The 26,898-nt window shown below is 37.8% G+C and overlaps 3 protein-coding genes across 5 annotated transcripts; 2 read left to right on the top strand and 1 right to left on the bottom strand.

Annotated features, from left to right (window-relative positions):
• Positions 1-1,402: 1,402 nt before the first annotated feature.
• LOC142975250 (uncharacterized) lies at positions 1,403-7,874 on the top strand. Its single transcript, XM_076117987.1, has 19 exons — positions 1,403-1,468; positions 1,539-1,830; positions 1,926-2,108; positions 2,273-2,535; positions 2,680-2,881; positions 2,997-3,170; positions 3,476-3,617; positions 3,899-4,042; positions 4,150-4,292; positions 4,396-4,544; positions 4,787-4,945; positions 5,103-5,233; positions 5,308-5,484; positions 5,583-5,733; positions 6,287-6,433; positions 6,574-6,680; positions 6,796-6,916; positions 7,235-7,429; positions 7,746-7,874. The coding sequence occupies exons 1-19, from the start codon at positions 1,457-1,459 to the stop codon at positions 7,872-7,874; spliced, it is 3,021 nt and encodes a 1,006-aa protein (XP_075974102.1). The 5' UTR covers positions 1,403-1,456.
• A 7,173-nt stretch (positions 7,875-15,047) lies between these two features.
• LOC142975239 (striatin-3-like) lies at positions 15,048-22,505 on the bottom strand. Its single transcript, XM_076117975.1, has 9 exons — positions 22,042-22,505; positions 19,525-19,773; positions 18,826-18,994; positions 18,326-18,502; positions 18,026-18,127; positions 17,636-17,841; positions 16,403-16,693; positions 15,632-15,889; positions 15,048-15,559 (listed from the first exon to the last, which is right to left on the bottom strand). The coding sequence occupies exons 1-9, from the start codon at positions 22,258-22,260 to the stop codon at positions 15,185-15,187; spliced, it is 2,046 nt and encodes a 681-aa protein (XP_075974090.1). The 5' UTR covers positions 22,261-22,505; the 3' UTR covers positions 15,048-15,184.
• Positions 22,506-23,371: 866 nt separating this feature from the next.
• Positions 23,372-25,917, top strand: LOC142975204 (serine/arginine-rich splicing factor 7-like). 3 transcript variants are annotated; one of them, XR_012959602.1, is made up of 5 exons: positions 23,372-23,522; positions 23,718-23,899; positions 24,297-24,490; positions 24,699-24,939; positions 25,545-25,720. XR_012959602.1 is itself a non-coding variant. In XM_076117915.1 (4 exons), the coding sequence occupies exons 1-4, from the start codon at positions 23,483-23,485 to the stop codon at positions 25,696-25,698; spliced, it is 570 nt and encodes a 189-aa protein (XP_075974030.1). In that variant the 5' UTR covers positions 23,373-23,482; the 3' UTR covers positions 25,699-25,917. The 3 variants fall into 3 exon arrangements, 2 of the variants coding, with proteins under 2 accessions (XP_075974030.1, XP_075974031.1); XM_076117915.1 differs by lacking the exon at positions 24,699-24,939 and having other exon boundaries at positions 23,373-23,522; positions 25,545-25,917; XM_076117916.1 differs by lacking the exon at positions 24,699-24,939 and having other exon boundaries at positions 23,393-23,518; positions 25,545-25,917.
• The last annotated feature ends 981 nt before the right edge of the window (positions 25,918-26,898 follow it).

Below are 26,898 nucleotides of genomic sequence, written 5' to 3'. Positions count from 1 at the left end.
GATTTTATTTAAAATACCATTTAATAAACATAGATTGCCTAACTCGCTGCCTGGCTCGGCGCTAGCGTATTGAGTTACAATTCGATCACAAATATTAATAAATCTCGTCAATACATTATGATTACCGTCGAACTCTGGAACAAGGCGAAGTGCCTTATAGATTACGTCCGGGTCGTACGGCATTTTTAATTGAAATAAACTACTCAAATTAAAATCTAATTCACTATCTAACTCTCTATAACTATCTACTATATGCCGGCGAGCCTGACGCGATGCAGGATCCCGGGAATGAAATTTTCCGGGGCGGAAAATCTTGGAAATTATTAGGATAAGACAGGAAGCAACACGAGAAAGATTCAAGTGTACTTACATATAATAAATCATCTCTGGTTCTTCTCCGTGAATCGAAGTCTGGATTCTCCACTCGGCGCTGCAGCTTCGTAGATTCTGGATTCTCGTACCGTGGCTTGAAAGCCGCCCGGGCGACACGCGAACGCGAATTATCGATATAAGATGCTTCTAACCGCTCGCGAACCGGCCCGCGAGAATCCTACCGACTGCGCCAATTACGTAAACTGCAGCCGAAGGTTCGAAAAAAAACCAAAGTTACTTATAATTAATTTAATAAAAAGAAAATTACAGTTACAATTATAGTGAAACCTATTCGATGCGAGAATATGGAATGACAATTTATTCATATTAATACATTAAAATTAATTTGCTAATTCGGCGATTGATTCCCAAACGGACGTCATCGGGCTGCAGTTCTGCTGTGTCGGCGTTTCCGGCCTTAGATTGTATGTTTGCGGTAAATAAGTATATTCTTGCTGCGTCGTCGGTATTGGTTAGGGATCCGTACTTAACAAGTATAAAAACAATGACATGGCATAATAGCAATATTTATTGTTTTACTTATATACACTGATTTATATGTATTCTATGGTACATCCCACTCAATTTTGTTTTTAGTTTTTAATCATATTACATCATGTAAAAACTAATCACATAGGTACATATGTGATTAGTTTTTACAATCTATACTAATATTATAAAGCTGAAGAGTTTGTTTGTTTGTTTGAACACGCTAATCTCAGAAACTACTGGTCCGATTTAAAAAAATCTTTCAGTGTTAGATAGCCCATTTATCGAGGAAGGTTATAGGCTATATATCATTACCGAGTACCAGTAATTAGAGTACCAGTGATTATATTTGTAGACATTGTCGTGCTCATTAACGATAAAATGGGTGATCACAAACTATAGGTATTAAGAAACCACAAACTAACTTTGAAATAAATAGGTAGGACTGAAACGGTAAGGTTAACCACGACGAAATTCAACGGTAGCCATTCTACCTCATTTCGTGAATAACAACTTTTTAATCAGCGTTGCATTGTCAGTCAAAGGTGGCCTATCAATTTTGACGACCTAAGAAAATAAGTATACAGCAGTAAATATGAAGAAAAAGGTAAATTTAACTGTTACTTCATTAATAAATTTGTTTTTCAATAATACATATTAGATTTACGTTTGTTCAGGCTCGTTCCGAGGTGACTCTACCTTCAATAGCCGCTTCGGACTTTCCAGCTATCTACTCGGCTCCACTAGACGTCCTCACTGTGAAAGTGCATAGCTTGCGAGTGCCGGATGACGAGCCCAGACATTATGCTCTTAAAGTGACATATTCCGATCAACTGGTACTGACTGGCATCATCAAGTCCTTAGGTGCTAAAGACACAAGCCACAGCAAAATGGTTGTAAGTGGTACTGTCAACTACGATCCATCGGATTACGAGAAAATGTGTCTGTTAGCTGATTCTCCTTTAGTCGGTACGATGAAAATATTAATATTTAAGTTGTCACTTTGCAAACAAATTAAAATATTTCTGCTGTTTTATACATACTTATTGGTTATATTATTTCAGTAAATGTCCAACCATTAAAAAGCGTTGAGTTTCTACCGTCAGGAGAAGTGAGCAGGTCCCAGCAAAGCGATATTATTATTCGCTCAAAATCGAATTCCACCAAATCAAGCTCTTTCGCAAAGCAACCTGAAGACATCAGTTGTTGCAACATTGATATTATGTCTATTATGATCAGTGAAGAAGGTAAATAAATAATAATAGGTACTAAAGTTATTCATAACTATAGTTATTATACTTATTGTAGTAGTTTACAAATTCATGTTAAATCAATTACGTATCACTGTTCCTCCAAGCAACTTTCAGGAGTACATGTTTACGTCTAATAATAACTGCATATTTCATTTTAGCAAATCCAAAAATGTTTATAAAAAAACGTATGGAGCCTATGATAAAACCGACTGCTTTGCAGTGCAAGAGTTGGGACTGTCTCCCACTACTAACAATAGAAATAACTATTAATCGTCACGAAGAAAACGCTGAACACCACAATGTCCTGAAAAATGCTAACTGGATGAGGATTACTTTAGCTGCTGCGTACAATATGCTAGTACCTTTCGATAAAGATTATATCTACACTGCAGCAACAAAAACACCATTGAACCGTGGCTACGTGAGATAATTTAGTTTTTTATAAGTATAACAGTAGACCTGTAACATTTCGAGTAATTTTATTAAGTAGCCTGAAAATTCGCCTTTGACAAGATCACGTAAAAACATAATAGGTACTTGTTATATAATTAAATATATCTTGCAGAATGAAGCAGTTGCTACATATATCGTGGGGTCTGGTGTACCTAAAAGATATGATCATACAAACTTCTATCCAAAATGGGAAAGCTTGAAATTCGGAGATAATTTGTTCACAAATGGGGATGAAAAGATGACGTATAAATTGAGCGACATAATAAATGAAAAGGAATTTGATCTTAATTATTACATGACTCAATGTTCGAATAGTGAGTTTGTTTCTTGTATCATCAAAAAAATTAGTGACGCTAGGTATAGCTTGCTGTACTAAACTTTCCTAAAATACAAAATAACAGTGCTTATAGTCAATTAATTGTGTTCCAGCTACTGTGGTATGGGGGTCATTCCACCGAACCTTGTTGCTAAAGGAAACTGAGGATTGGCTCATAAAACATATTCGAGGTTTCAAATGGCCTCTAGAAGTGCACATATACGGAGAAGACGGCGGTTTCAGCTTTATGGCGTTTTTGAACTTATTCCAGCTGCTCTATCCAGGAGGTTACTCTTTTTATTTCCCTTGTATACGTAATGCTCGTATTGAAACTGTGTCTTTTGCAACTGTACAATATACTTTATAAATAACTTTCTGTAAAATAGCAAGCTAAGAGCTAACTGTTTGATTCATAGAATTTACAGACTGATCTAAGGCGCCAGTCAATCAATTGATCGTGGCTAAATTAATAGATTTAGGTATCCAAACACTTATTTCCATTAGACGATTGATTGTAAAACTTTTGTTTAAAAAAAACCGTAATAGATATTACCGACTGTGTTAATTTTTTTACTTAACACTTGTATTATAGAGGACTCTCTGTGTATCGCGGTGCCTCTGTTGTTCATAAATTCAGCGAGTATGCAGCTAGTGTGCGACTGCCAGCTGTTGCTGACACCTAATGAGAAGGCACCTTCCTCAAGTGGAGTCACGCAGAAAGGAGGAGGTAGCAGGTGAGGAACAATGTGTATCAAACATTATTGAACTTTTTGGTGAACGTTTCAGACCAGACATTTTAAGTTTGTTTAGTGAATCTAAACTTCTCTTCTTTTTCCGAAATCCAAACAATCACATGCCGTATAGGACGAGGTAATCATGGGCACTGTATGTTTACAATAACGTGGATATACCTACATATACATCATAAAACATACATATATTCATATACAGAATTTCAGCGGCTACGACGAACGAAACCAGCGCCACATGGGTAATGTTTGTATATATTTTGCAGAAATGCTACTGAATCGAGCATCAGCACTGAAGGCGGCTCTCCACGGCCAACCACGGGCTATGACGAAAATGATGCTTTCGTCCTTATTGAAATCAAATTAGGGAGGCCTTTGAAGAAAATAGTCATACCGCGACCAATATTAGAGTTAGTAAAATATTACGCACAAATATTTAAGTCAAATTAAAAGACTGAACTACCAAATGATTTTAAATAAGTCTCTATGTTTGTGGCAAATAGTGTGACTTTCACAGGAAAAATATCGACGAAATGCTAAAGGAAGTCGAAAATACAGGATGTATTAAACGTCAGTGCAGTGGACGCGGTCAACGTATCAAAGATTGGCAGGCCACTGTCCGAGCTGCGGCCACCTCCTTGCGAAGAGTACCTTATTATGGTAACACTTATTCTATTAATTTAGTTGATTTTTGCAGATATTAAAGTAAAACTTCTTTTATTACAGAAAATATTGTTAATTCTATATAACTTTAAATCAACAGGGATGACAGAATTCTGTTCGTTCAACCGTCAGCTGAGTGAGACTCGAACTCGAGTGGAACTGACCACTTCGTGCTGGCAAGAAGCCGCCGTTTATGTCAACAACAATTTTATTATCCAGCAGTACCTGGGTTCTGATGAATTATTCGAAGTATAATACCTACGTATCAATTTTTTTTATCTAGTTTATACCTGTAACTTAATGCAAAAAGCTTTTCAGTCAAATGAAAAGGTGATGAATGCTCTTATATCACAGGCTATGCATTACTTACTTGGTGGTTTTTTCACTCGTGGGAATCACGGCTTTGTATTTTACCCAATTCAAATCACGATCACTGAGTAGGACAGGATGAATTTGCCTAAGACCATTTTCAAATATATAACTTCTTTCAGGAACTGGTAATGATGTCTCACGCTTGCCTTATGCGAATAGCTCGTGACACACTTTTGGCAGGCGATGTTAGTCCTACAGACACCGACTCAGTACTTAAAGCAGCTAGACAAGCGAGGCAAATGCAGGACACATATCATGCCATGGAACTTTACATGCAGGTACGTTAAACTTTTATCTACACGCAATAAAATAAACACTTCGTCTAATTTTCAAAAGGAAAATTAACAGCCGTTTTTTCAGTTTTTCGCTTATCAAAAGTAATAATGGCATTTTTTTTTGACGAATGTATCATAATAAGTTAAAATAATTGAACAGATGATAGTGAAACGACCTTACCATGCGAGTAATTGGCGGGAATTGTCCACTTGTTTGAAGGACATCGACGGAGAGTGGGCCAATGTTTGTCTCAATAAAGCTTTAGTACTGGATCCCAGACATCCACTATCGTAAGTAAATATAATAGCCAATTAATATCATTGAAACCCTTTCTTAGTTTCGAATTTTAATTGTTTATTTTTAGGCTGCTCTCTAAAGGCGGCATGGTGTTCGAAACAGACCCCGGGGGTGCTGAAATGTTCTTCGTAGCTCTCCTTGCTTTCTACCCGTTTTGGACCACAGCCTGGATAATAGCAAGTGCATATTATTTTGACCGAGAATATTTTCTTATGTCTGATAAAATTTTGGAAATAGTTCAAAGGTAAGTTAGGTACCTATTATGTTTTGACTACTTTTAACTACTATTATTATTTTCGTATATTCTAGGTCTTATGTATGAATATCGTTTGTTGTCGGCAGGAGTCGTCAAGCTGGAGTAGCCGAGGAACTAGGTTATGCTCGCACGTGGGAGCGGGAGCTAGGAGACTGGTGGGACTTCACGCCGCTACTGCCCGGCACCAGTCAATTCTACGATGCCGCTGACTTGTTGCTTAGACTCAGATGTGTCACTGTTAGTAATCGTAGAAACATGTTAGGCTGAGACTTTTCGGACCGCATACAGTTTATGACCTATCCCATCATTCAATCAGACTACGTTTTAATTGTCTCATAATGATGCTAAATAAAAAAAATTGTTAAGTAAAAAAATACCATCGTCATTGTGTCAGACAAGTTGGGTCTTCCTATCCCACATGTCGTTGGACTGATATCTCTTTAATGCAATTTTACCGCGGTAGTACCTACCTTAAGTATCTTCTGAGTCGAGAGTGATTTACATAAGGGTTGTTTACGTTAACACTCGGCGTACCGTTAATAATTACGCCATGACCTGTGATACCCTATTTTTACGCACCGTTTGATTGAATTACACGCCTAATTAGATGTTGAATTCGAAATGTAGGTCAGTTTATGTGTATTTGTATTATGATCAATAGTGCTAAATATTTCAATTAGACTTAATGCAGGATTTTCAAATACGTTTTCCGAAACATACATAAAACAAAGTTGTTTCGTTATTCTGAATGTTTTATAAATTTTTAAATCCATTTTATATTTTTGTTTAGTTGGCTGAAGTGTGCGTGGCTCGTGCATTAACGCAAACAGGTGAATCATCGGCGTACTATCACCTGGTGGCTCTGTGCTGTCGATTACGAGGAGAATATCAAGATGCCCTGTGTCATATTCGCGTAGCTCTTGAGAAGTACGGCGAGGTAAAAAGTTTGATGAAACAAGAATTACCATCTTCGCACCCCATAACACTTGGCTATCTGTTTCAAGGGAAATATAATATCTTACAAGCTTAAAAAAAGGAGATGTATTACTTACTTAATATATTTAAATTTGGTTTAAGATCGGCTACTTGAGAAGCTTAGAAGCTGAATGTTACCATCGGCTCGGTAATGTACCCGCCTCTATGGAATCTTATGAAAAAGCAGGCAACTGTGGCAGCTCATTCAGGTACCGTGAACAATAATTTATTTTTTACTCGAAAGCAACTAACGTTACATCTAGTCTTCCCTATTCTCTCTAATCTCCTCCTCTTCCTCCTCTAATCTAAAGGCTGTTATTTCAGTACGCTTATGGCCATAGCCGGCAACAAAGAGCCGCAGCGCATACGCTCAATACTGGTGGACTTGGTGCGTCAGAAACCCAGCGCGTTCTCGTGGATGGCACTCGCCCAAGACTGGATGACGGTAGATACTAGTTTACGACTAGCGATTTTTTTCTGAGCTTATTATTGCCTATTTCTTTTGAATATGTACTGTAATTAATAACTAAGGTAGCCACTGTGTGTTCATTTGACTTTTAAACAGACCTTGGAAGATATAATGAGTACAATATACATATACACACACTGTTAAAACCAGAGTAGACTGATTTCCTCAAATGTATATTTTACGAGAATAAGTTTGTAGGAACGATTCAAATGAGAATGATTATGAATTTCGTCCAAACCTTGTACGACGATTTCCACTTTGCGAGCTCTAACTTGGCAACTCTTTCTTCTTTAGAAAGCAAAACTAAAAGCAGGCGAAGCGGGTGATGCCAATAAAGCAGAGGAGCAGACTGCCGCTAAGACCTGCGCAGCTGCATGCGCGGTAGAGGCACTAAAGTGGGATCGACAAGCGGGCTCGGCGTGGGCACTGCTTGCTGGCATCGTGAAGCCAAGCGCCAGAAGACGTTACTGCTTCAAAATGGCAACTTTGGTTCGTCTTCGATGATTGCGATATTTGTATATTTAGCTGTAACATCTAGCCTTTTGTACCCAAAGGTGAACGTAGGGATGTATGAAATACACCCGCGCTTCTCTATGTACAGTATTGGCCCCATGTATTAGGAGGTGAGCCTATTGTCAAATAACATATATGTATATAAGATCTCGTAATCAGTTAAAATGTTGTAAAAACTTCACTGACAGGCTTTTGCTAAAACGCTTTTTATTATCTACTTCCAGTGACACCGGCACAAAACGACCGTATTTGCTACACTTGTAAAATAATTCATTGCTCCTCTCAATTTCAGTGCGGTCACAAGAGCAATATTTGTGCGTGTCTGGAGTCCAATCGTGAGTCAGAACAGTCGCTGTGCTACCGACTGGGAACACCACTCCTGGAATGTAACTGTCAAATGTGCCAACGTTTGAAATTATAATATAATTTTATTTAATTTACCATCATGTGTCTTTTATTACAAGGTAAAGGAGCGTGTTATTGATGGCCCTGTTCACAATTACACTGCCGAAGGACTTAGCACAAAATCTAGTTACTTACTTGTTAAATCTAAGTTTTTTTATTTTATTTAAACACTTGCTCATTTCCGCAACATCATCTTCCTAATTGTTTAGTTTTATCGAGCTTGACTATTAATAAAATCACCTTTAACTGAAACTAATATTCCGTTGGCCGGCTTAGTTTTTGAATTCTGATAATAGTCATGTGTTTTTATTGCAGTAACATGTTTGTATTGTTGTATGAAATAATAAACAGTACTGTTTGTAATAAGGTAAAGGTACCACTGAAATACACGCTACAATTACGACTAAGTATAGCTCGGATTACACGCTTCAATAAGCATCGTAGATAGTACAAAAATAAATACAATTTGCCAATATCTTTATCCTATATAAGTTCTCCTCTTTTTATTCAAATATTTTGTCTGTTATTTGCTTTTTTTAGCACGTCACGATGTAGGTACTTGTTGCCAAATCCACGCATGGATTTCAACGCATCTATAGCTGTTATACCTGAGAGATAAATCGCTTCTGTTCGGACTAATGCTGTGCTACAAGCTTTACTTCTTATTAGGTAATACACAATCCATTGGTCATCTCTCGTAACAATGGATAAAAGTTAAGAAAGATGACAACAGCTCGCATTCTCGTTATTTGCAGTCATTTGGGCTGAATTTAGTGGTCATGTCGATTTCGGTCTTAGCAAATCATAAATAATTTTAGTAGTGAATTGTCGCAGCTATGTTGAACGTGTAAGTTACCGTTTGTTTATTATTTATTATCTTATTTTTTATTAGATAGATTCTTATTGTAGCGTCTTATTTAGTGCTGGTTTCACCACTATAGATATTATTATATAGGGAATTAATAGTTATATAGGTAAATCTGCTAACATTTTCTTGTTACGCTAACCGATACTTATCCAGAAGTGGTGAAATCGATAGTAAGTTTAAATGAAAACTTAGTAGGCTCTGTGCAAAACTAACTCATCTTTATGTCCTTAGGTATGCTATCTTTTCCTATGGCTATTTAATGAAAAGAACATTATTATATGTAGCTTTAAGACTATATAGGTACTTAAAGCTTATGTAAAAGATATTGTATATCTTTATATATATATAATTCTTCTGTAAGTGTGTATGTCACTGAACTTCTCTTAAACGACTGGACCGAGTTTGATGATTTTTTTTGTGTGTGTTCAAGGGGATCTGAAAATGGTTTAGATTCACAATTTTGTCCGCTGGACAATGTTTTATTATTTATTTTCTATGGCAAAACAACGTTTGCCGGGTCAGCTAGTTTACTTATAAGTATGTTTGCCTATCAAATAATGAAATTAGAGAAGGCAAACCTTTAGATCCATGGTTACCTCAGAAATAAAATTATAACAAATAAAGTATATACTGTACAAAACAGGCCACCGTTAACTGCATAAGCCTGCGAGTCATTGATGTTTCTAATTCCACATTTTATAAACCATCATGAGCCTTGCGTACAAGGCTCTCCACTAAGTTGTCGGACTATAGTATGGAATATTTTCCAGGATCACGGGACTGGGTATGTTTCTTTATGCTATGATCTGGATAACAAAGAAATTGAACGATCTTCCGAGTCCTCCCACCGATGCGCCGCCAACAGATTACACTACGGAGTTCGACCGCCACAAGACGTGGGCACCTCCCTTACAGGGATGAATGCGAGAAGATCAAAAGTTCAAATATTTATAATAAGATGATTTAAAAATTAAAAAATAAATATTATATTTTTTATTTTTGTATATTTTATTAATTATCTTACTAATTCCTTGTACCTAATTATAACTAATTAATTATAGATCACATCGGTCGAAATTTAAAATTAGTGTTTAGCCAGTTTAAAATAAGTAAGTTGTTGGTGACTTATTTATTTTACCAACATAATATTAAGTTTAGAAATAAATTCTCTACCGGCTGTCGTACACATTTTAAGATCACCGAAATAAACGGATAGATACTTATGACAATACAATAATGTCGATACTTTAACCCTGTAGTGGTATCGTCCGCCGCGTAGCTTTAATTAGAACCTCGTAAGGTACAATAACTGTCGGGGACTCTAAAGGTAATGGCGGCAGGAACCCCGCTGCTTTCTTCGCAATCCATGCCATAGTGAATATCACCGATACCGCACTTAACGTACTTAGAAAAAATCTGCAAATAAAATTCGATGTGAACAAACAAAGCACTAGAATAAGTGGATTTTTTTATATCATGAAGAATGATATAAAAAAATCCACTTATTCTAAGGCATAAACGAACACACACAATGTTAGAATGCCAGAAGGGCACGATGCCCAAGATACTGGCTGCGGAAAATCTACTCAAGGGGCTCATACTAACATTGTAACAATAGGTTATCTGCCCATTGATTATCAGGAAAAAGTTCATAAATATTTTAATAAATGTAGAGGTAGCTTAATGGTACTCACTGCATAACCATTTTCCTGTCTTATCCGCTGACCAAGAATGAATGATAATTTACAATTGTCGTAGCCGTATAAATAAGACCTTTCCCGTGGTATAGGTGATAATATTTTCAAAAATTGCTAAGGTAAAATAATAATTATATTCGTCATCGCATAGAATTCTAGTAAAAATAAATAATAAAATACAAATTCCGCCAATCCTGTTTAAAAACATTCTTCTATTCTACAGTATTCTATTCTTCTATTCGACGCTGCAAAATGCAAAAATATCTGCTTTACATTTACACCTCTAAAAACGTACTAGAAAACAGGGTAAGTTTATATAAAAAGTACTTAATTTTTCAGGTCCATCAATTTATCAAATTTCCCGAATTCTGGCGTTACTTTCCGGCGTTGACTTCCACTCTCTTCGGTCGTGAGTAGTTAATAAAAAATAAAAACTTCTATGTATTAAAAATATGACTTTACTTTGAATAAATTAACTTACAAAAATAGTTATAACATATTTTTTGAGAATGGAGAATGTTAACAAATTTGGATTATTAGCTCTCCATATTCTCTATTAAAAATAAAAAATGCTAGTGAAAGAATTACTTTGATACGTCAATTAGTTTCCGATTTATAAGTAAAACAAGTTGTAACCGCGCGAGTCGGTGTGACGTCATTGTACATTACGCTAAGTCTGGCTCACATAGTCTTTTTTAATAATATTTACTATTATTACACTTTAAATGTAATAAGCAGACGAAAACACAACAAAATACTGCATAAGCTATTACATCTACGGCTGGAGAATTGATATTAACCGGGATGCGGCCCGCGCGGCATGGTGTACTATGACGTCACGCTGTTAGCGGGACTCGATATTTTTTGAAACTTTGAATGCTTGTAAAATCAAAACTAATTGGTATTTTTGACTGAAACAAAAACTAGTTTGCATGTACATGTACAGGCTTTACTGAGTCAAAATTTCAAGCGATTTGGCATACCTAGTAACATTCTCCATTAGTTCCATAGAAGCATAGTTGCTAAACGATCATCCTTGAAGTGGGACAGTCCATGGCTTATGATGATCGTAAATGGTCGTCTGCTCAGCAGGACTCTCCGTCGGAGGGTCCGGAAGATGCTCATTTAACTTGTCCATGAACCAGATCAAGAAGTAAACTACAGCCCCAACAGCTGAATATCTGCGTTGATAAATAACATTTAAGCAATAATTTATTATGCTTTGACTATGTTTTAGGTAAACCTGGCGCTTTAAAAGTAATTTTATTAACACTAAAATGTCAAGTTAGTTAGGCCGCATCGGCGCCGCTTATGCTCGGTGGAAAAGGTAAATTTGTAGATTTATCCTTCTAGCTTCTAGACGGTCTCAGTTCATAATTATACCTTTCTTTGCTATAATTTTAATGTTAAACACATTCAAATTATAGCAAAGAAAGGGTAAATATGAAAAAGCTAAATATGGTAAAATTTTAAGAGAAATAAAATATATGAACCGTTTCTTTACTGATTGCTTATTCTTATCAAATTAACTAATTATAAAGAACAAGTGTAAATAACTTACACGAACATCTTGCCTTTTTTCTTCTTTTGCTACAGCACACCACGTCTGCATTACTTACGGGATTATATTTAATCGAACAGGCTTGTAAAGTACCTAGTACTACTTATGGTGAAGTATTTACCTACAAACAATAGGATACAGTTATTTAATAATAAAGCTTGTACGATAGCGAATACTAGGCTATAAGAATCTTCAGGGTACCTACAGCAAATATCGAGCTTGAGAACCTTTAGAAGTTAAATGAGTGCCTACAAACAGGTAAATTAATAAATATCTTCATTGACAACACACGGGCACCTTTAATCAAACTAAGCAAAGCTATACTATGGTACACGTACTAAACTACTTTACCAGTATCCGTGCTCATCACGCAAATATTCGTAATAGAAAGAATATAGAATTCGAATCCACAACACATAGAGCAGTTATTGAAACGAAGTGACGGCCTAACTACTGCGTCAAACGAACTGCTTAATCTGCCCCGCCTCTACCGAACCCAATAAAACTATTATGTTAATGTTGGTTTTTGTATAGGTACTTAGCTACCTTCCTATTGTATTCACGGACTGACTTTATCAGCTATAACACATTTCGCCAGGTTGGTAAAAAAGCAAAAAAGTCAAATCAAAATCCAACATCATGAACCCATAATTGAGATAGTTCCTACAATACACACAATTATGGGTGAGAGCAGTAAGATAACAATTATAGCATAATCTTGTTAGTAGACTATGCACCTTACTGAGAACAAACCAGCATTGTGCAATTTTCTACAGCATACCAGGAGAATTTCAGTGCAGTAGATAACTTTATAGAACCTCCTTTAACGTTAGCGTGGATGGACATCAAAAGATGAAAAATTATAAGTCTTATTACGCAGCTATTCTGTGCTCCCAATAAGATCTGTGGTAGGTATGTACCTACAAGGTATTCCCGAGTCGAGTAGCAGCAATTTTTCCCAGCTTTGTCGCTGTTGGCACATTGTCAAATGTAGCCTGGAGTCTTATTACCTGGAGTTAAATACGAGGGGAGTATATGAACTGTACCTATGTATAAGGTCGGGGAAATCTCTTTGGCTTCAAGAATTACAAATGAGTACACGGTTCATTAGGTTTCTTTCAGTGAGCTCGTGAGGTACCCAAATATCGAGCAATTTTGTGTAGAGAAAAGATTTTATTACAAGTTCATACATACTATAATGCGAAAAGACTTTCCCCGACCTAATATACAAAGTGTAAAACGTTGACGAGCGAGCCACAGACTGGAACGGAACCCAGGTAAGTCGCAATCTAGTAGGTACCCACCTATGAGGCGTTTCTAGAACATATAATAGTGTGTAGTAGTATAGTAGTGCAGTAGAAACCTACGCTTCACATAATCCATTTATATCAGACCAGACATATCACGTCAAGAAACTTAGTGATATAAGACTATGCTAATAAATAAATGTGTAACTCTACTAGTAAGTAATCGTGATACCTAAATTATTAGGATATCTGATGCAGTGCTCTTTCCTTTGTTTCACGCGCGAAAGAGCGTGTGTGTAAAGAAACCTAATGTGTTGAAACGTTGCCTGAGAGCTTATGGACGCAGTCCCCAAGTCGCAGTTGACAGTCAAAGTAATAATAAATTGTCTGTAGTGTGAAGGTGTGTATATCTTAGTGATATCAGTAAATAAATTAGTACTAGTTTTCTAGGAAATATGCGTTTGGCGTACACTTTGTTTATAATATATTTGTTTGCTATCAGTCTTCATCGCCATGAACGCTGCCATCCCATAATAATTAAACTGAATGCTCCAAACAATATTGTCAACACAGAAGTAATCACCTTACTAAGCACTAAATATAACATCAGCCAATCTAAGCTTTAATACATTTTTATTTAAAATATATGATCATTTTGGCGTTGATTTCTCTTTTTGTAGAAAGCACAAATATTTATTTCGAAAGACGATTTCCCAAATTTACTACTACTATTAGAAAATAAAACTGAAGAGCATAATTCGAGCGTTACATTTTGGAATATAAAATAATAATGCAGTAAGTCTCTGCTATGTGTTTATAGGTATCACTTTTATCGTCGTTAATAATTAGTGTTCAACATTAAAACTCTCAACCCAATGAACCGACTTTAATGAATTGTTATAAATTGAATAATGTACATAATGCAACAAATGAGATTATAATAGCATGATTTGAGTATTTATGAAATAAGAAGATCATCTCCCAAACTTTCTTTTTCTCGTAAGGTAATGTTATTCAGTCAATAAAAATCTTATTTACTACATTATTAAAATAGGGGTGAAGGGAAGAAAAAAACAACAAACTTTAAAAAAACAACATGCAAATCGGTTATGTTGCTTTTTACTATCAATTTTTGGATGTATGTGTACAAGTATGAATTCGAGGAAAATAAAGGAATATGTAATGTTTCATAATATATACTCTACATCGCAGTACTCGTTACCAACAAACATTACTTATGTTATTTTCGATATAGTAGTTCTACTCAATCATTATTTTGTTCGAGTGCTCATCACTTGCATAAGATATCATGAGAGCATGTTAATGTATTACATGTCACAAAACAAAAGAAAATATTAACTATGGAAATCCAATTGTTTTAAATAAAAATAATCTAGCTAAGAAACACCATTCGTTCTTTGCAAAAACATCATCAAATACTGCGTAACATTCTAACTGTACAGACACGTAAAATTAACGAACATATCAAGGAAACATCGTCGGTGTCCATATGATATTTATTATAAGGTCTCGCTTACAGATGCATAGAAACGAACAATATTCTCACTGCGTATAGTAAAATCGGTGAAAAAGTCGCGATAAAAACCTAAAATCCACATACTGAAAGTCTAAAAATATATTATAATAAATTTCAAATGTCTATACATAGATGAGTGTTCACTACGCGCTTATAACGAGCGTCGAGCGCGTCCATTACGTTACAATATTTAAATACGATAAAACGAACCGGCGCGCCGTCCGTACACACGGCAGTCGTCGAATCGCAGATACGTCGCTACTCGTAACCGTACCGAAGGGACTAGACACATAATCCAAGAGTACCGATCGCTCGTCTACGAGCGATGACGCGACTCGCTACTGCGTTACATAAAGTTCGTATCGAAAGTAAAATTACATGTAATATATATACTATATATATAGGTCGGAGCGAGCTCAGACGAAGACCTTGGCGAGCCCGTCGGCGCCCGCGCTCGCGATGTAGGGCCGCAGCGGGTGGAACGCGACGTCCAGGATGCTCTCGTCGAACTTTTTGCGGTGCGCCGTGATCTCCTGCACGCAGGTCTTGGTGTCGAGGTTCCACAGGCGCACGGAGCAATCGTGCGAGCCCGACAGCAGGAACAGGCCGTTCGGGTCCAGCGCCAGCCCCGTCACGGCGTCCAGGTGCGCCACCATGGCGTGGGCGCAGCGCCCCGACACGGCGTCCCAGAAGCGGATGTGGCGGTCCTCGTGCGCCGTCACCAGCAGCGGCAGCGTCGGGTGCGAGCGGACCCGCGTGGCGCCCGCCTCGCAGCCCACGCGCAGCACCGCCTGCAACACATGCAGCGTCAGCGTCAGGCCCGGCCAGCGCGCGGCGCGGCCCGGGCCCGGCGCGGCACTCACCTGCCCCGTCTCCAGGTCGTACAGCAGCAGCGTGCCGTCGCGGTACACGACGGCGGCGCGCGCAGCCTGGTCGGCGAAGTCGGCGGCGGCTGGTGGCGACGCGGTGGGCGACTCGTCGTGGCGCAGCGTGGCCAGCAGCGGGCGCGGCGCGCGCGGCGCCCACAGCCGCACGGTGCCGTCGCCCGACGCCGACAGCAGGCGCCCGTGCGCCGCCGCCAGCGACCACACCGCGTCCGTGTGATCCCGGAGCACGGCGCCCTGCGACACCACCGCACTCGCTCGTTAAGTGGACTCGAGAGAGACCGATGCTTATAGCATCTTATCGATTATGAATAAGTCATCAGAGAGATATCAGAAGTTCGATTGATTCTACCTTTAAGAAAAACCTGTTTCTGAATTTTTCTGTTAAGTAATTCTCGAGGGTTAGTTGGAGTTGAGAAGCTAGGTTCGTGGGGCCTCTGTTTCTAGAACTGCACGTAGTCGCCGGCCCTTCGCCGGACCTCTCACTAGTCGTGTCGGTTATGTGTCCAACCGGCCTATGAGCATGAAGGAATAGTGTACCTGTGTACTTGGACCCCATAACAGTTCCAAGAGTTTCCTGAACGTTTAACCGGTTTCAATGAAACTGGTTCCCGTAGCCGAATATCGGCTAGAAGGACATTATTATCGAGAAAAGAGACTTAGAATACTTCGAATTATGTTACGTAGCGAACTGCTGCACGACGCCGACGTCGAGCACCGCAGTTTTCACCAGTTATGCACAAGTGATACCTGGACGGCAGGGTCGTAAGGGTCGTAGGGGTCGGCCGTGGGCGGCGGCAGGTTCCACACGCGGATGGTGCCGTCCAGGCCGCCGGAGAAGCACTCCTCGGAGCGCGGCGCGCCCATGGCCAGGCACAGCACGGGCGCCGTGTGCGCGCGGAACGTGTACAGCGGCTCCACGTCCAGGCCGGCCGACTTCTTGGCCGGCACCGTGCGCTGCAGGTTCCACAGCTTCAGCGTGTGGTCCTCCGACGCCGTCACCAGCGCCGCCTCGGTGGGGTGGAAGGCCAGCGCTCGCACCTGTAAGAGCCGACCGCCTCCTTTATTCATGTGAAGGAATGAAACGCGACGTGTCGCTCGGCAGGATATTATGATTAATAGGTACTACATAGGGAATGCAATCCCGACTCGAGATCGTCAACTCGAGATCCCTCGCGATCAGAAATATCAATCCCGCGGGATCCCGAGATTTTCGGGATCCCGTCTAGTTAGTAAAAATAATACAATTCGAACGGCTTGTTTAATGTAATATGTGTGTGATAGTGTGGTGAATGCAATAAATTATTATTTGAAAGAAAATAAATGCCTTTATTTTTCAATATTACTAACAACGTAACATAATTAACAGGTGTAATAACATGAACATAATCAAAAAAGTAGGTGTAGCTCCAGGAGATCAAAATAAAAAGTAATCACATGGCATTTTGAAAGTAGCCTCTTAAAATACAAAGTGTATCAATAGTACGAGCTTCTAATCGGCATCTTAAGTCTATTGCAATGTAGCCAACTGCTGAAAATGCCCTCTCCGACAATCCCGAACGGGATCTCGTCATATTATGCTTCGGGATTGATCCCGAAAAAATACACGGGATCTCGCGAGATCGGGATCCCGCGAGATCGGGATTGCATTCACTAGTACTACATAAAAGACGTTTTAGCTAATTGGTGGTACTTTTTTCGGCTTTAACGTCTTCTTGTCAATCTATATGCGATCACAAATGAAAGCGAAATTAAAGTGAGCTAGGAAATTACGGAGTGATTTTCGACGAGCAACCAGAGTCCATAATGCATTTAGGTTGAAAAACCCCATCAGACCCCAACCCGGCGCCGTTGGTGACCGCTTCACGATTACATAACTACAACGTCAGCTACAATTAGCAATAGAAAAATCTATAAATCATCTCCCAAAAAATTCTATAACTAGGTTAACATCGACAAGTCCAAAAGAAAAAGAATACTGACTCCATCGAAGTGCGAACGCAGCGTATATTTAGCGTTCCAAGTCTTGCGGAAGGACTCCTTGTTGGCGCTGGCCACGTCGTAGGCCTCGGGCTCGTTGCTGACGGTGAGCTGCGCCAGCTCGCCCAGCGCCAGCGGCTCCTCGTCCGCCTCGCCCGCGCCCGCGCCCGCCGCGCCGCCCGCGCCCGCCGCGCCGCTCGTGCCGCCGCCTGCCACACACACAACAGTCACCACTGGCACTCGCCTCTCGTCTACCGGTCGTCGTCAATACGACGACGGATATGAGAGAACGATAAATGTCAGACTGCAGGAGGATATCTCGCTAGCTTTCCGGATTGTAAATAATTATATCCATACGATTTTGTATCTTCGAAAGTGCGAAGCGAATCTTACCGACGGGGTACTCGTCACCCTGGCCGCCGCCGTCCGCTTCTCTTTCGGTTAGCAGATGTAGCTCGTTCAGAACTTCTTCCGCCTCGTGATCGACCTCCTCGCCTTGTTTCGGAAAATAAAATAAAAAAATCCTATTAAATTAAGACCACAATAGAGTTGTGTATTGTTTTTAAATATAAAGGGAACTTTTCATTTATTTAATGCCAACGAGGACTTAAGATGATTGTCAAAGTTTACTTAGTAGCTAGTATGTTCTTTACCTAAGGAGTGACTAGAAACATTGGCTAATAATGTTCATACCTTGTTTTCCAGTAGCGTGGTGAGATTGTTTAGCATCGAGATCGTCTATTTCGTCCATGTCCATCTCCTGATTCGTGAGAAACTCGAAGTTGGCGAACACTGCCGCCGTCTCTTGCACTGAGAGACCCTCCTCATTGTATCCGCCACCCGTCGCACTTTTACGCGGCTCTTTGCCACCTATATTAGAAACAATTATATGAATTTATAAGATAATTTGTTGTATGTATGAAAACCTTCAGTTTTGGGTAATAATTGGGTTTCTAAGTCATGTGCGCGGTTCTATGGTGCCTATGGTTATTTTACTAATAAGCATGCAAAAGGAGGCGTTAATCTGACAAATCTATTCTTTAAGTTGCTAACACACGCACATAGTAGAGTCACGCGCAAATATGAGTTGGCGAATTCCTTCTTATAAGATATCCATTTTCTAGCTTTCTGGACTACAAACTTTTGATATCATGAGGCTCAGTACGAAGACAACTATTCGGAAACATACATACCGTAATCATATTTCCGAACCATGTGGTTCATAGAGTAATCACATCTGTCGTGTTGTTGTTTGTCATAGTTTCTGTAGTTTGGGTTCTCCACTTCCTCATTGTTCAAGCCGAGCAATGCTCGCACTCTATTTGAGCGTACATCGAGGATGGTATCTGTGTAACCTATTTCCTGTTGACCAATAAAGACATGTCATAAACCATATGCCTAATAGGAAATTTAATTGCAAATTTTACAGTAATTTCAAAATTGAATTAAATTACTTTACAATGCTGTGAGGTTTCATTATTAAAATTATATTTTATGCACAACATTAAGCAGTACAATAATTTTAAGATATCTCAATCTAATAAAAAGAATGTTGGTACCTTCGAATCTTGCATCGTATATTTGGCAGAAACTGAATATTCATAGATAATGATATTTTAAGCCTAATTTATTTTGAAGCGAGCAATGCGCGGCGTGTACGTGGACCTGTGACTTAACGATCTTTTTCACTTCATAATATTCACGTGCTTGGACTGACACACGCGTAATAAAAGTTAGCGAGCCGCATAGACGACATGTCATTGTTTAGTTATTAGTCGATCATCCACTTAACATTTTAATATTAAAAACACGAAAGCAATCTAATCTATCTAGATTGTCTTTCGATTCTAATATATCACATATAAAAAAAGAAGTAATATAACTTGATATACCTGCAGGTACTGTTTAATAAGCTGACGACCCTGCTTCCATTGCGCGCGCTCTGCAGGCTCTGGCTCCGTGGGAGGCTCCTCGGGCGGCGGGCGCACGTCGCCTTGTTGCAGCTCCACTCCGTATTTGAGCTTATGGAACTTCGCCCTTTCTTGCTTAAGCGCATATTCCAGCATCTTAATCCGCCTCACAAGGTCATTCTTCAGATTCTCTTGGCCCTTCCTCTCGCCTTCGAGGAAGGCGATCCGTGCCTGTATTCAATGATGATTCAATAGTTAGTAAATAGTTTATTTTAAGCATATAAAACATTGTTCATATATCTGTGAGAGATAGATAACATGGACATTATTTGGTTGAAATAAAATTAACTAGATATGTACAGAAAAAATCACCTACATGTTACATGTACATACATGTATAAAAAACCTGTTGTTAGGCTATTCCTTCCCAAAAATGACTTTCAAGAACAAAATCCAGCAACACAAGAACATCTACCGTTCCAGAATCATAGCTAAGTGATCAATACACTGGGTCTATGGTACTCATCCAAAAACATTAATTTTTAAGTGAAAATCCCATGCAAATCTGGATTCTAATATCAATTTCAAGATACTTTCAATCCTTCACCATCATATCAGTTATTAGCCAACTAACAAATAGGATATGTTATCATTCCTCTGGCAAGCTCTACAAAAGAAAGAAAGAGTGTTTTTTTTATAATACACATTATTAACAAGTCATATGCCTAATGTTCACAATTGATACCACTTATAAACTGTATGACCAAGGAGGTAAATGAATGTAAACATACTTACATAAGTTCCACATTTATATAAAGAATATAATCATTAAAATTATATAAATGTCAATCAACTCTTTCAATATAAAATAAAAGGTAACACAATGATTTTATTATCCTACTTTCACAAGTTTTACATTTTATTGAAGTGTTTTTAGGGCACATTGTTTCAAATAAAATTTGGGTCTGAGATATATACTTCAGAATATGAAATAGTGCCCATACTTATAGATTCAATAACTATTGGGATCTCTATAACAACAAAAAGTTACAAATAAAAATACACATATTGAGTTACATCCTGAATCCTGCCTTACCATAGACACACAAACTACCTTAATTCAATTCTTAGCTGATTATGTGATGTAATACTGTGAACATATGTGATTAACTAACACTAAGTAATATAGCTGATTGATGTGATAAAAGATTAAAAAACAGTGATATGACATTACTATAGGAATAATGTGACTAGGAGATAGTAATAATATGCCTGAATACCTTTAACTGCAAATAATAATGCTAAGGAACCTATAAACAGCCACATAGATAGACCACCTCATCTTGAAAAAGTAGGTAATCAGTGTAAAAATTAATCAGGGGTAAATAAAGAGAGGGTTGATTTATAAATAGAATTAAACATAGAGCCAGCTTCACTTGCTATATCTAAATATACATAAAATGTATCTCATTGTCCTGAACAATAGAATCACATTGGTTACTACTTTAACAAAATACTTTATCAATCAATAACTATTACAAAAACTCTAATTCATTTCATATTGATTTCTAACAATGAATAGTCTTGCAGACAACAATGTATGCCTGAAGATTATATTTACTTGAAATGATCTAAACAGCTGAGAACTCTTATTTTATTTCTCATGTATCAGCTGATTTATTATTATTGTGGATACTTTTTACTATTAAAGAAACCACTAATACAAATGGCAGATAAGAACATGTTAATAGCAATCCTAATACAATTATAATATAAGAAAAGGGTTTACAAATTCATCTTAAACTAATAACATGATTATCAGAGAGCTCAACTACACTTTAATTTAAATCCAATTAGAAATTCTCAATGAATTTCTTAATAAAAATTGTGACAATCTCATAATACTATATAAAAATAGCAAGCAGTATTTATTTATTGCTCAAAATATACAATATTTTTATAAAATGTTAAATCATTTTTTGTATGTACCCATTGTTATTTGTTTGCTAAACAAATCATCATAGTAAGCAAAAAGGTATGCTCTGTACATCTACTATTTTGCACCATTCAATAAAGTTATATTAGCAAAACACCTTAATAATGAGCACCTAAACAACACCAATACTAATACTTCAGGTACTTTAATGAAATTAAGGAACAAACATTCAATCACACACTGACAATGACATTGTATAGATTTACAACAGTAATAAACCAAATCTTAACTAGCATAAAATTAACTCATTAGAAATAATTATATATAAAACTTTACATTAAAAAAATGTGAATATCCGAATCTTTCAATTAAAATATACTATTTTTATGACAATTACAACTTGTTTTGAAGAATCCAATTGAAAGACAGCAAATTATACATGCAAAAGTACGTGGAGCTAACGACATGTGAAATGAGATTCGAAATCTAGAATCACAGATAAATTTTACTACTATGAACATATGGATTAGATGCAATCAATACTAGGAAACTAAAATAATCACCTTAAACTCTGCTCTGTCCACCTCCCATTGTGATCTCTCCAGCTCGAATCTCGCCCATTCATGTTGGATAAAATGCAAAATGCCCGGTATCGAATACTGGACACTTTGACTAGGTTCGTCATTTTGTTTGTTATTTACACTAACTCCGATTTGAGATCCCACTTGCCCTCCGTTGTGATGAGATACGGAGCTATCATCCATGGCTGTGGGGATTTTCATGACATGGCCACCATTACCGAACTTTACTTGTCACACACCTATCATATAGAACTACGAAGATGAACTATGCGAAACGAAATACTAACACATTATTAAAACTATATTTCAACTAATGTTCACGTAGGTGACACCATTTAAAATATTTTTTATCGACGAATTCATGAATGACAAAAATTATTGCATGACGGAAAGAAAAGTCGCAACGACGTCCGTCCGCTACATTGCTTTTACTTTTTTTTCAATGTTGCCATATATTTATTTTGTCATCAGTCATAGACAACCAATACGACCTACCAATAAACAATACGGAGTCTAGCGATGAAATTAAAATAAATCTCCGTTGATACGGTAGATATCTACTTACATGCTTAATTTATTATCACCAAAATTATTAAATAGTTGTTCTATAGTCTACTAACATATCATAGAAGTTTGAATGAAGTTCTCAGCTTAGTTAAGCACAAGAGTTGTATAAATACTTAAAAAGCAAACTGGGTTATATCCAAAAATAACAGAAAAATATCAGCCCCAGCCTCGATCGTTAAGTATTAAATCCTCTGATACAATTATTTCTCAAATAGTTTTCAATAAGTACCTAGCCTATTTATAAAGTGTTTGAGCACTCAGGTTAATAAATTTGTCCTCCTTTAATTTTTTGTATGAAGACTGGCGAAGGTGCTTAGTTTGTAGTGTATTGAAAGGTAATGAGAATTGTGACTATTCTTAAATAAATCAATAGACCCTTAATCATTATTCACGTCCTCCTTGGGTCTAAATTTGTTATAATAAACAAAAAAAAAAGTTACAATAAACTTTTTTCCCATGGAGTGCCTATGGCCTAGGTAGTAAGCAGCAAAATCAGGCTGTGTCTACACTAGTCTTATAAAAGTTACTAACTTTCGGTTCGCTGTCGGACTGCGTTCCTAATGATGCAATGATAGTGTAAACTTACCTGCATTATTCTAAGGTAGGTAAATCACGCGAACCTTGTTAGTTAATTATGGTTTATACTCAGTCTCGTAAGTTTGGCTAAAGTTGACCCTTCTAAATATTAAGCTCGGTATACATAGCTTGAATTGAAAGATAAAAAGGTCCGTTTTCATTATGCTGCGCATCGTAAAAAAAGTTGCCGATATCCGTCCGGCTGTTTGTTAGCGTCTTTCTGCCGAAATCGGTGTGTCTGCCGAAATCAAATTCGCCATTTTGTTCTAATCTAGCTTGAATGCGTGCTGAACAGAGTAAAGAGGGGTCGGTTTCTGTAGGTGAATATAGAAATTTTGTGGTCAATTTTTGTCACATTTATAATAAAAGTGTACCCAGAACCATTGGACCTATAATTATTTAAATTGCGTTGGTACTTTCAGCATGTAAAGTAATATGTTATTGCGCAGTTGTGCCGATGCGTCCCTAGGTTGTTTTCGTGTATTGTTAATAACATTCTATGGTTTTATTTATAGGTAAAATGTCACGCTACGGTGACTGCAAAGTGTACGTGGGCGATTTAGGGAACAACGCAAGCAAACCTGAACTTGAGGATGCATTTTCATACTATGGACCGCTAAGAAACGTCTGGGTAGCTAGGAATCCGCCCGGCTTTGCTTTTGTTGAATTTGAAGATCCTCGTGATGCTGAAGATGCTGTAAGTAGCAAAGAACTCTTAAATCTGTTTTATTTTGCTACAATCGTATACTCTTACTATATTATATTATGAACAGCGTAAGCGGCTGTATAAACTATTCGACGTTTTTGTATAAAATTGTTAACGTTGAAGTCGGTTATATATTATATATATACATTTTGGTTGTTGCTGATGGATAATAATATTTTCCAGTTTAAAAAAAATACATTTTTATTAGACAGCTTATTAGTACTTTCTCAGAGCATCTTCGTGATTCGGAGGATAGGCACGTTAAAATAATAATTCGAAGCAGTCTGTTGACTGACTAGGTATTTTAACAACAGTAGGTTAGTTTTTAAATGGTTCAAGATGTAAATAAGTGCCTACATAATAACAATTACGTTTGTCTTTTCCATAGATACGTGGTTTAGATGGTCGCACAATTTGTGGCCGTCGAGCCCGGGTTGAAATGTCTAATGGAGGGAGAGGTTATGGAGGTCGGGGACCACCACCACGTTCAAGACTGCCGCCACGGCCTTACGACGACCGCTGTTATGATTGTGGAGACCGAGGACATTATGCCCGTGATTGTACCCGCCGCCGCCGCCGCAGGTAAACAGAAATACTACCCGTACCCTCTTGTCACGGAACTTATCATTGGCATGGAATCTGAAGTAAAAATTAACATTTTCAAAATTTATTAATTAAATGTTGTTATAATGTGTAAGTAGACAGTACTTTGTTACTGCATAGCAATACTATGTTAAGATTCCATCCCATTGTATTGGACTCACTTATACCAATGATAACTATGTTATAGGTTATCATTGGCCTGTGCGCCGAGAACGAACTCTTCAGTGTCTGCACTTCTTATTGTCTGCGCTACGTAGCTTTCACTCCGCGGCGTGTACTCCGATTGAGTTGGTCACTTCGGTAACTTCGCTCTGCGAACTACGTAGCTACAGCCTACGTGCACACTTCACTTGTCGAGAACTTCATTGAGAGTTATGTTCGTTCTGCGCGTCGCAACGCACGTCTAATGTAATCACTGCGTGCACTCAGTGAGTTACACATTATTATCCCATTTTTGTGTTCAGTGAAGGCCTGTGCTGTTGTTTTACCTATGAGACTAGACCTCTAGTAGGACGGTAGTATGTTTAGTTTTGATGCAGTTATTCATTGATGGCCGGCCCTCAATTTTCTAGACAACGAACACAAGAAGAATAGATGGTAAACATAGGAGACAAATTAAAACATTTTCCAGGCATGTATGATAATCATATACATGAGGCAATAGTAACATACTATTTTCTTTTGTATATGATTAACTTGTACACAAGCAACAACTAAAATTGGTGGTGCTTATGTACAATCACTTTTCTGACAGCACTAGTTACTGGTATCCAGGATTGAATGTAATTCAGGATTAATTATGATTACATCATCCTGTTTATTATTACCAGTGCTTTTATTAAAAACTGTGTGCAATCTAATCAGCTGTCTAATCAATAATAATTTCAGTTGTTACAAATAGTTGAGATTTACATAATTGTATAGTTTAATAAAGTAACAGATTTTGTTTGAAAATAATAGAATCATTAGATTGGACACAGGATAACATAAAGTGTTTCAACCTATTTCTAATACTGAGTGTGTGCTATTTCAGCCGGTCGAGGTCCCGTCGTCGTACTCGTTCCCGCTCTCCGCGCTCGGGCTCCCGCTCCCGCAGTCGCAGCCGTTCTCGCTCGCGCTCCAAGGCACGCTCGATGTCGCGCTCAAGATCACGATCGCCATCCAAAGATTCCAAAAAATCCAACTGAACTCAAAAATACTAAGATTACATACATTTGAAGTATTTTAGTTTTGCCTATTTTATCAGTTTTATTTTATATATTATAAACAGTCATTTGAATAGATTGACAAATAAATCCTGTGCTCTTCCGATTTGTCAGTTGTAAGTATTTTATCATTCCTGGATTGTAATTGACTAAGTTAAAAGAATATTGATTTTGAGATCAATAAATTGACGATTAAAAATGTTTTATTATTTTAGTCCTTATCCAAACTAAATTGTCCAATAGAGCAAATCTGTCAGACAGGTAAAGTGAAATTATATATAGACGATTTTTTTATATAACACTTCCATAAACCTTCAAATTGTCCCTTGGACATAAAAATATACTCTCTTGCTAATAAGCGTCGTATTTATACGCTCCGATCAGTGTATTTAGTACCTGTCTTTTCCAATATCATTGTATATACCTATACTGTTACAAAACTAATTGATAGTGACACATGTAATTATGTGTATTCGGATTTTTGCGGTAGTTTATATTCAGTAGCGTTTAACTCATATAAAAAAAACACTATTGAATAGAATCAGATAGACTACCGTTAAAAGTACTCGGAAACCGGGGGTTAGTCCTTGCCGGTTCGTTCAAAGGAGTGCTGGTGCAGTGACTTTTTTACAAGTACGATCAATAGTATTACAACGTATTACACACGTTATTACACATTGTGTCTACTTAGGTTGTCTATCGTCAACATAATTGAAACAATTCAAAAGCATGGTGTTGTAAGCAGAGCTTGGAACAGCAATGAGCACAGCAGCGCTCTGACCGAAAGTTCCCTCCAGTGAGTTAATATTGATTTCACTTAATGAGCGTGAAAGAGAGCATTCAGAGCGCTCGGCGCGTGAAACAGGAATTGTATGAGAAATCAGGCAAGTACAGGGCGGCGCTTCTAGCCTTATCTGAACTATGTATGACACTGCTTATTCCAGCAGGCGTGTATAAGTGCGTTGTTATTATTATTTTACGTTAACGCCAATCATATAGCAAACTTTACTAATTACCTACAAACATCTATTTGTAGACAGTTGAATGGTAATAAAGTAGAAATTTTGTCGGCGAATGCGACCGCTTTTATACCTTAGTTTGTACTAAAACATTGGCCCTTCACAGTACAGTAAAGGCACTGCACTGGTAAATTTCATACACTCTTAGAATCTTGTTTTAGTG

Source organism: Anticarsia gemmatalis, chromosome 9 (assembly GCF_050436995.1).
Source record: "Anticarsia gemmatalis isolate Benzon Research Colony breed Stoneville strain chromosome 9, ilAntGemm2 primary, whole genome shotgun sequence".
Taxonomy (NCBI): domain Eukaryota; kingdom Metazoa; phylum Arthropoda; class Insecta; order Lepidoptera; family Erebidae; genus Anticarsia; species Anticarsia gemmatalis.
The sequence above is the reverse complement of the archived record's forward strand: the minus strand, read 5'-3'. Positions and strand labels throughout refer to the sequence as shown.

Coding starts and splice junctions, on each gene's coding strand:
- LOC142975250 (XM_076117987.1), top strand. Junction 1,831..1,925: donor AGCTGATTCTCCTTTAGTCG/GTACGATGAAAA, acceptor ATATTATTTCAG/TAAATGTCCAACCATTAAAA. Junction 6,917..7,234: donor TCGCCCAAGACTGGATGACG/GTAGATACTAGT, acceptor TTTCTTCTTTAG/AAAGCAAAACTAAAAGCAGG.
- LOC142975239 (XM_076117975.1), bottom strand. CDS start 22,260: ATGAAAATCCCCACAGCCATGGATGATAGCTCCGTATCTCATCACAAC. Junction 18,995..19,524: donor TTATTAAACAGTACCTGCAG/GTATATCAAGTT, acceptor ATTGGTCAACAG/GAAATAGGTTACACAGATAC. Junction 18,128..18,325: donor CCACGCTACTGGAAAACAAG/GTATGAACATTA, acceptor TTCCGAAACAAG/GCGAGGAGGTCGATCACGAG.
- LOC142975204 (XM_076117915.1), top strand. CDS start 23,483: ATGCGTGCTGAACAGAGTAAAGAGGGGTCGGTTTCTGTAG. Junction 23,900..24,296: donor CTCGTGATGCTGAAGATGCT/GTAAGTAGCAAA, acceptor TCTTTTCCATAG/ATACGTGGTTTAGATGGTCG. Junction 24,491..25,544: donor ACCCGCCGCCGCCGCCGCAG/GTAAACAGAAAT, acceptor GTGCTATTTCAG/CCGGTCGAGGTCCCGTCGTC.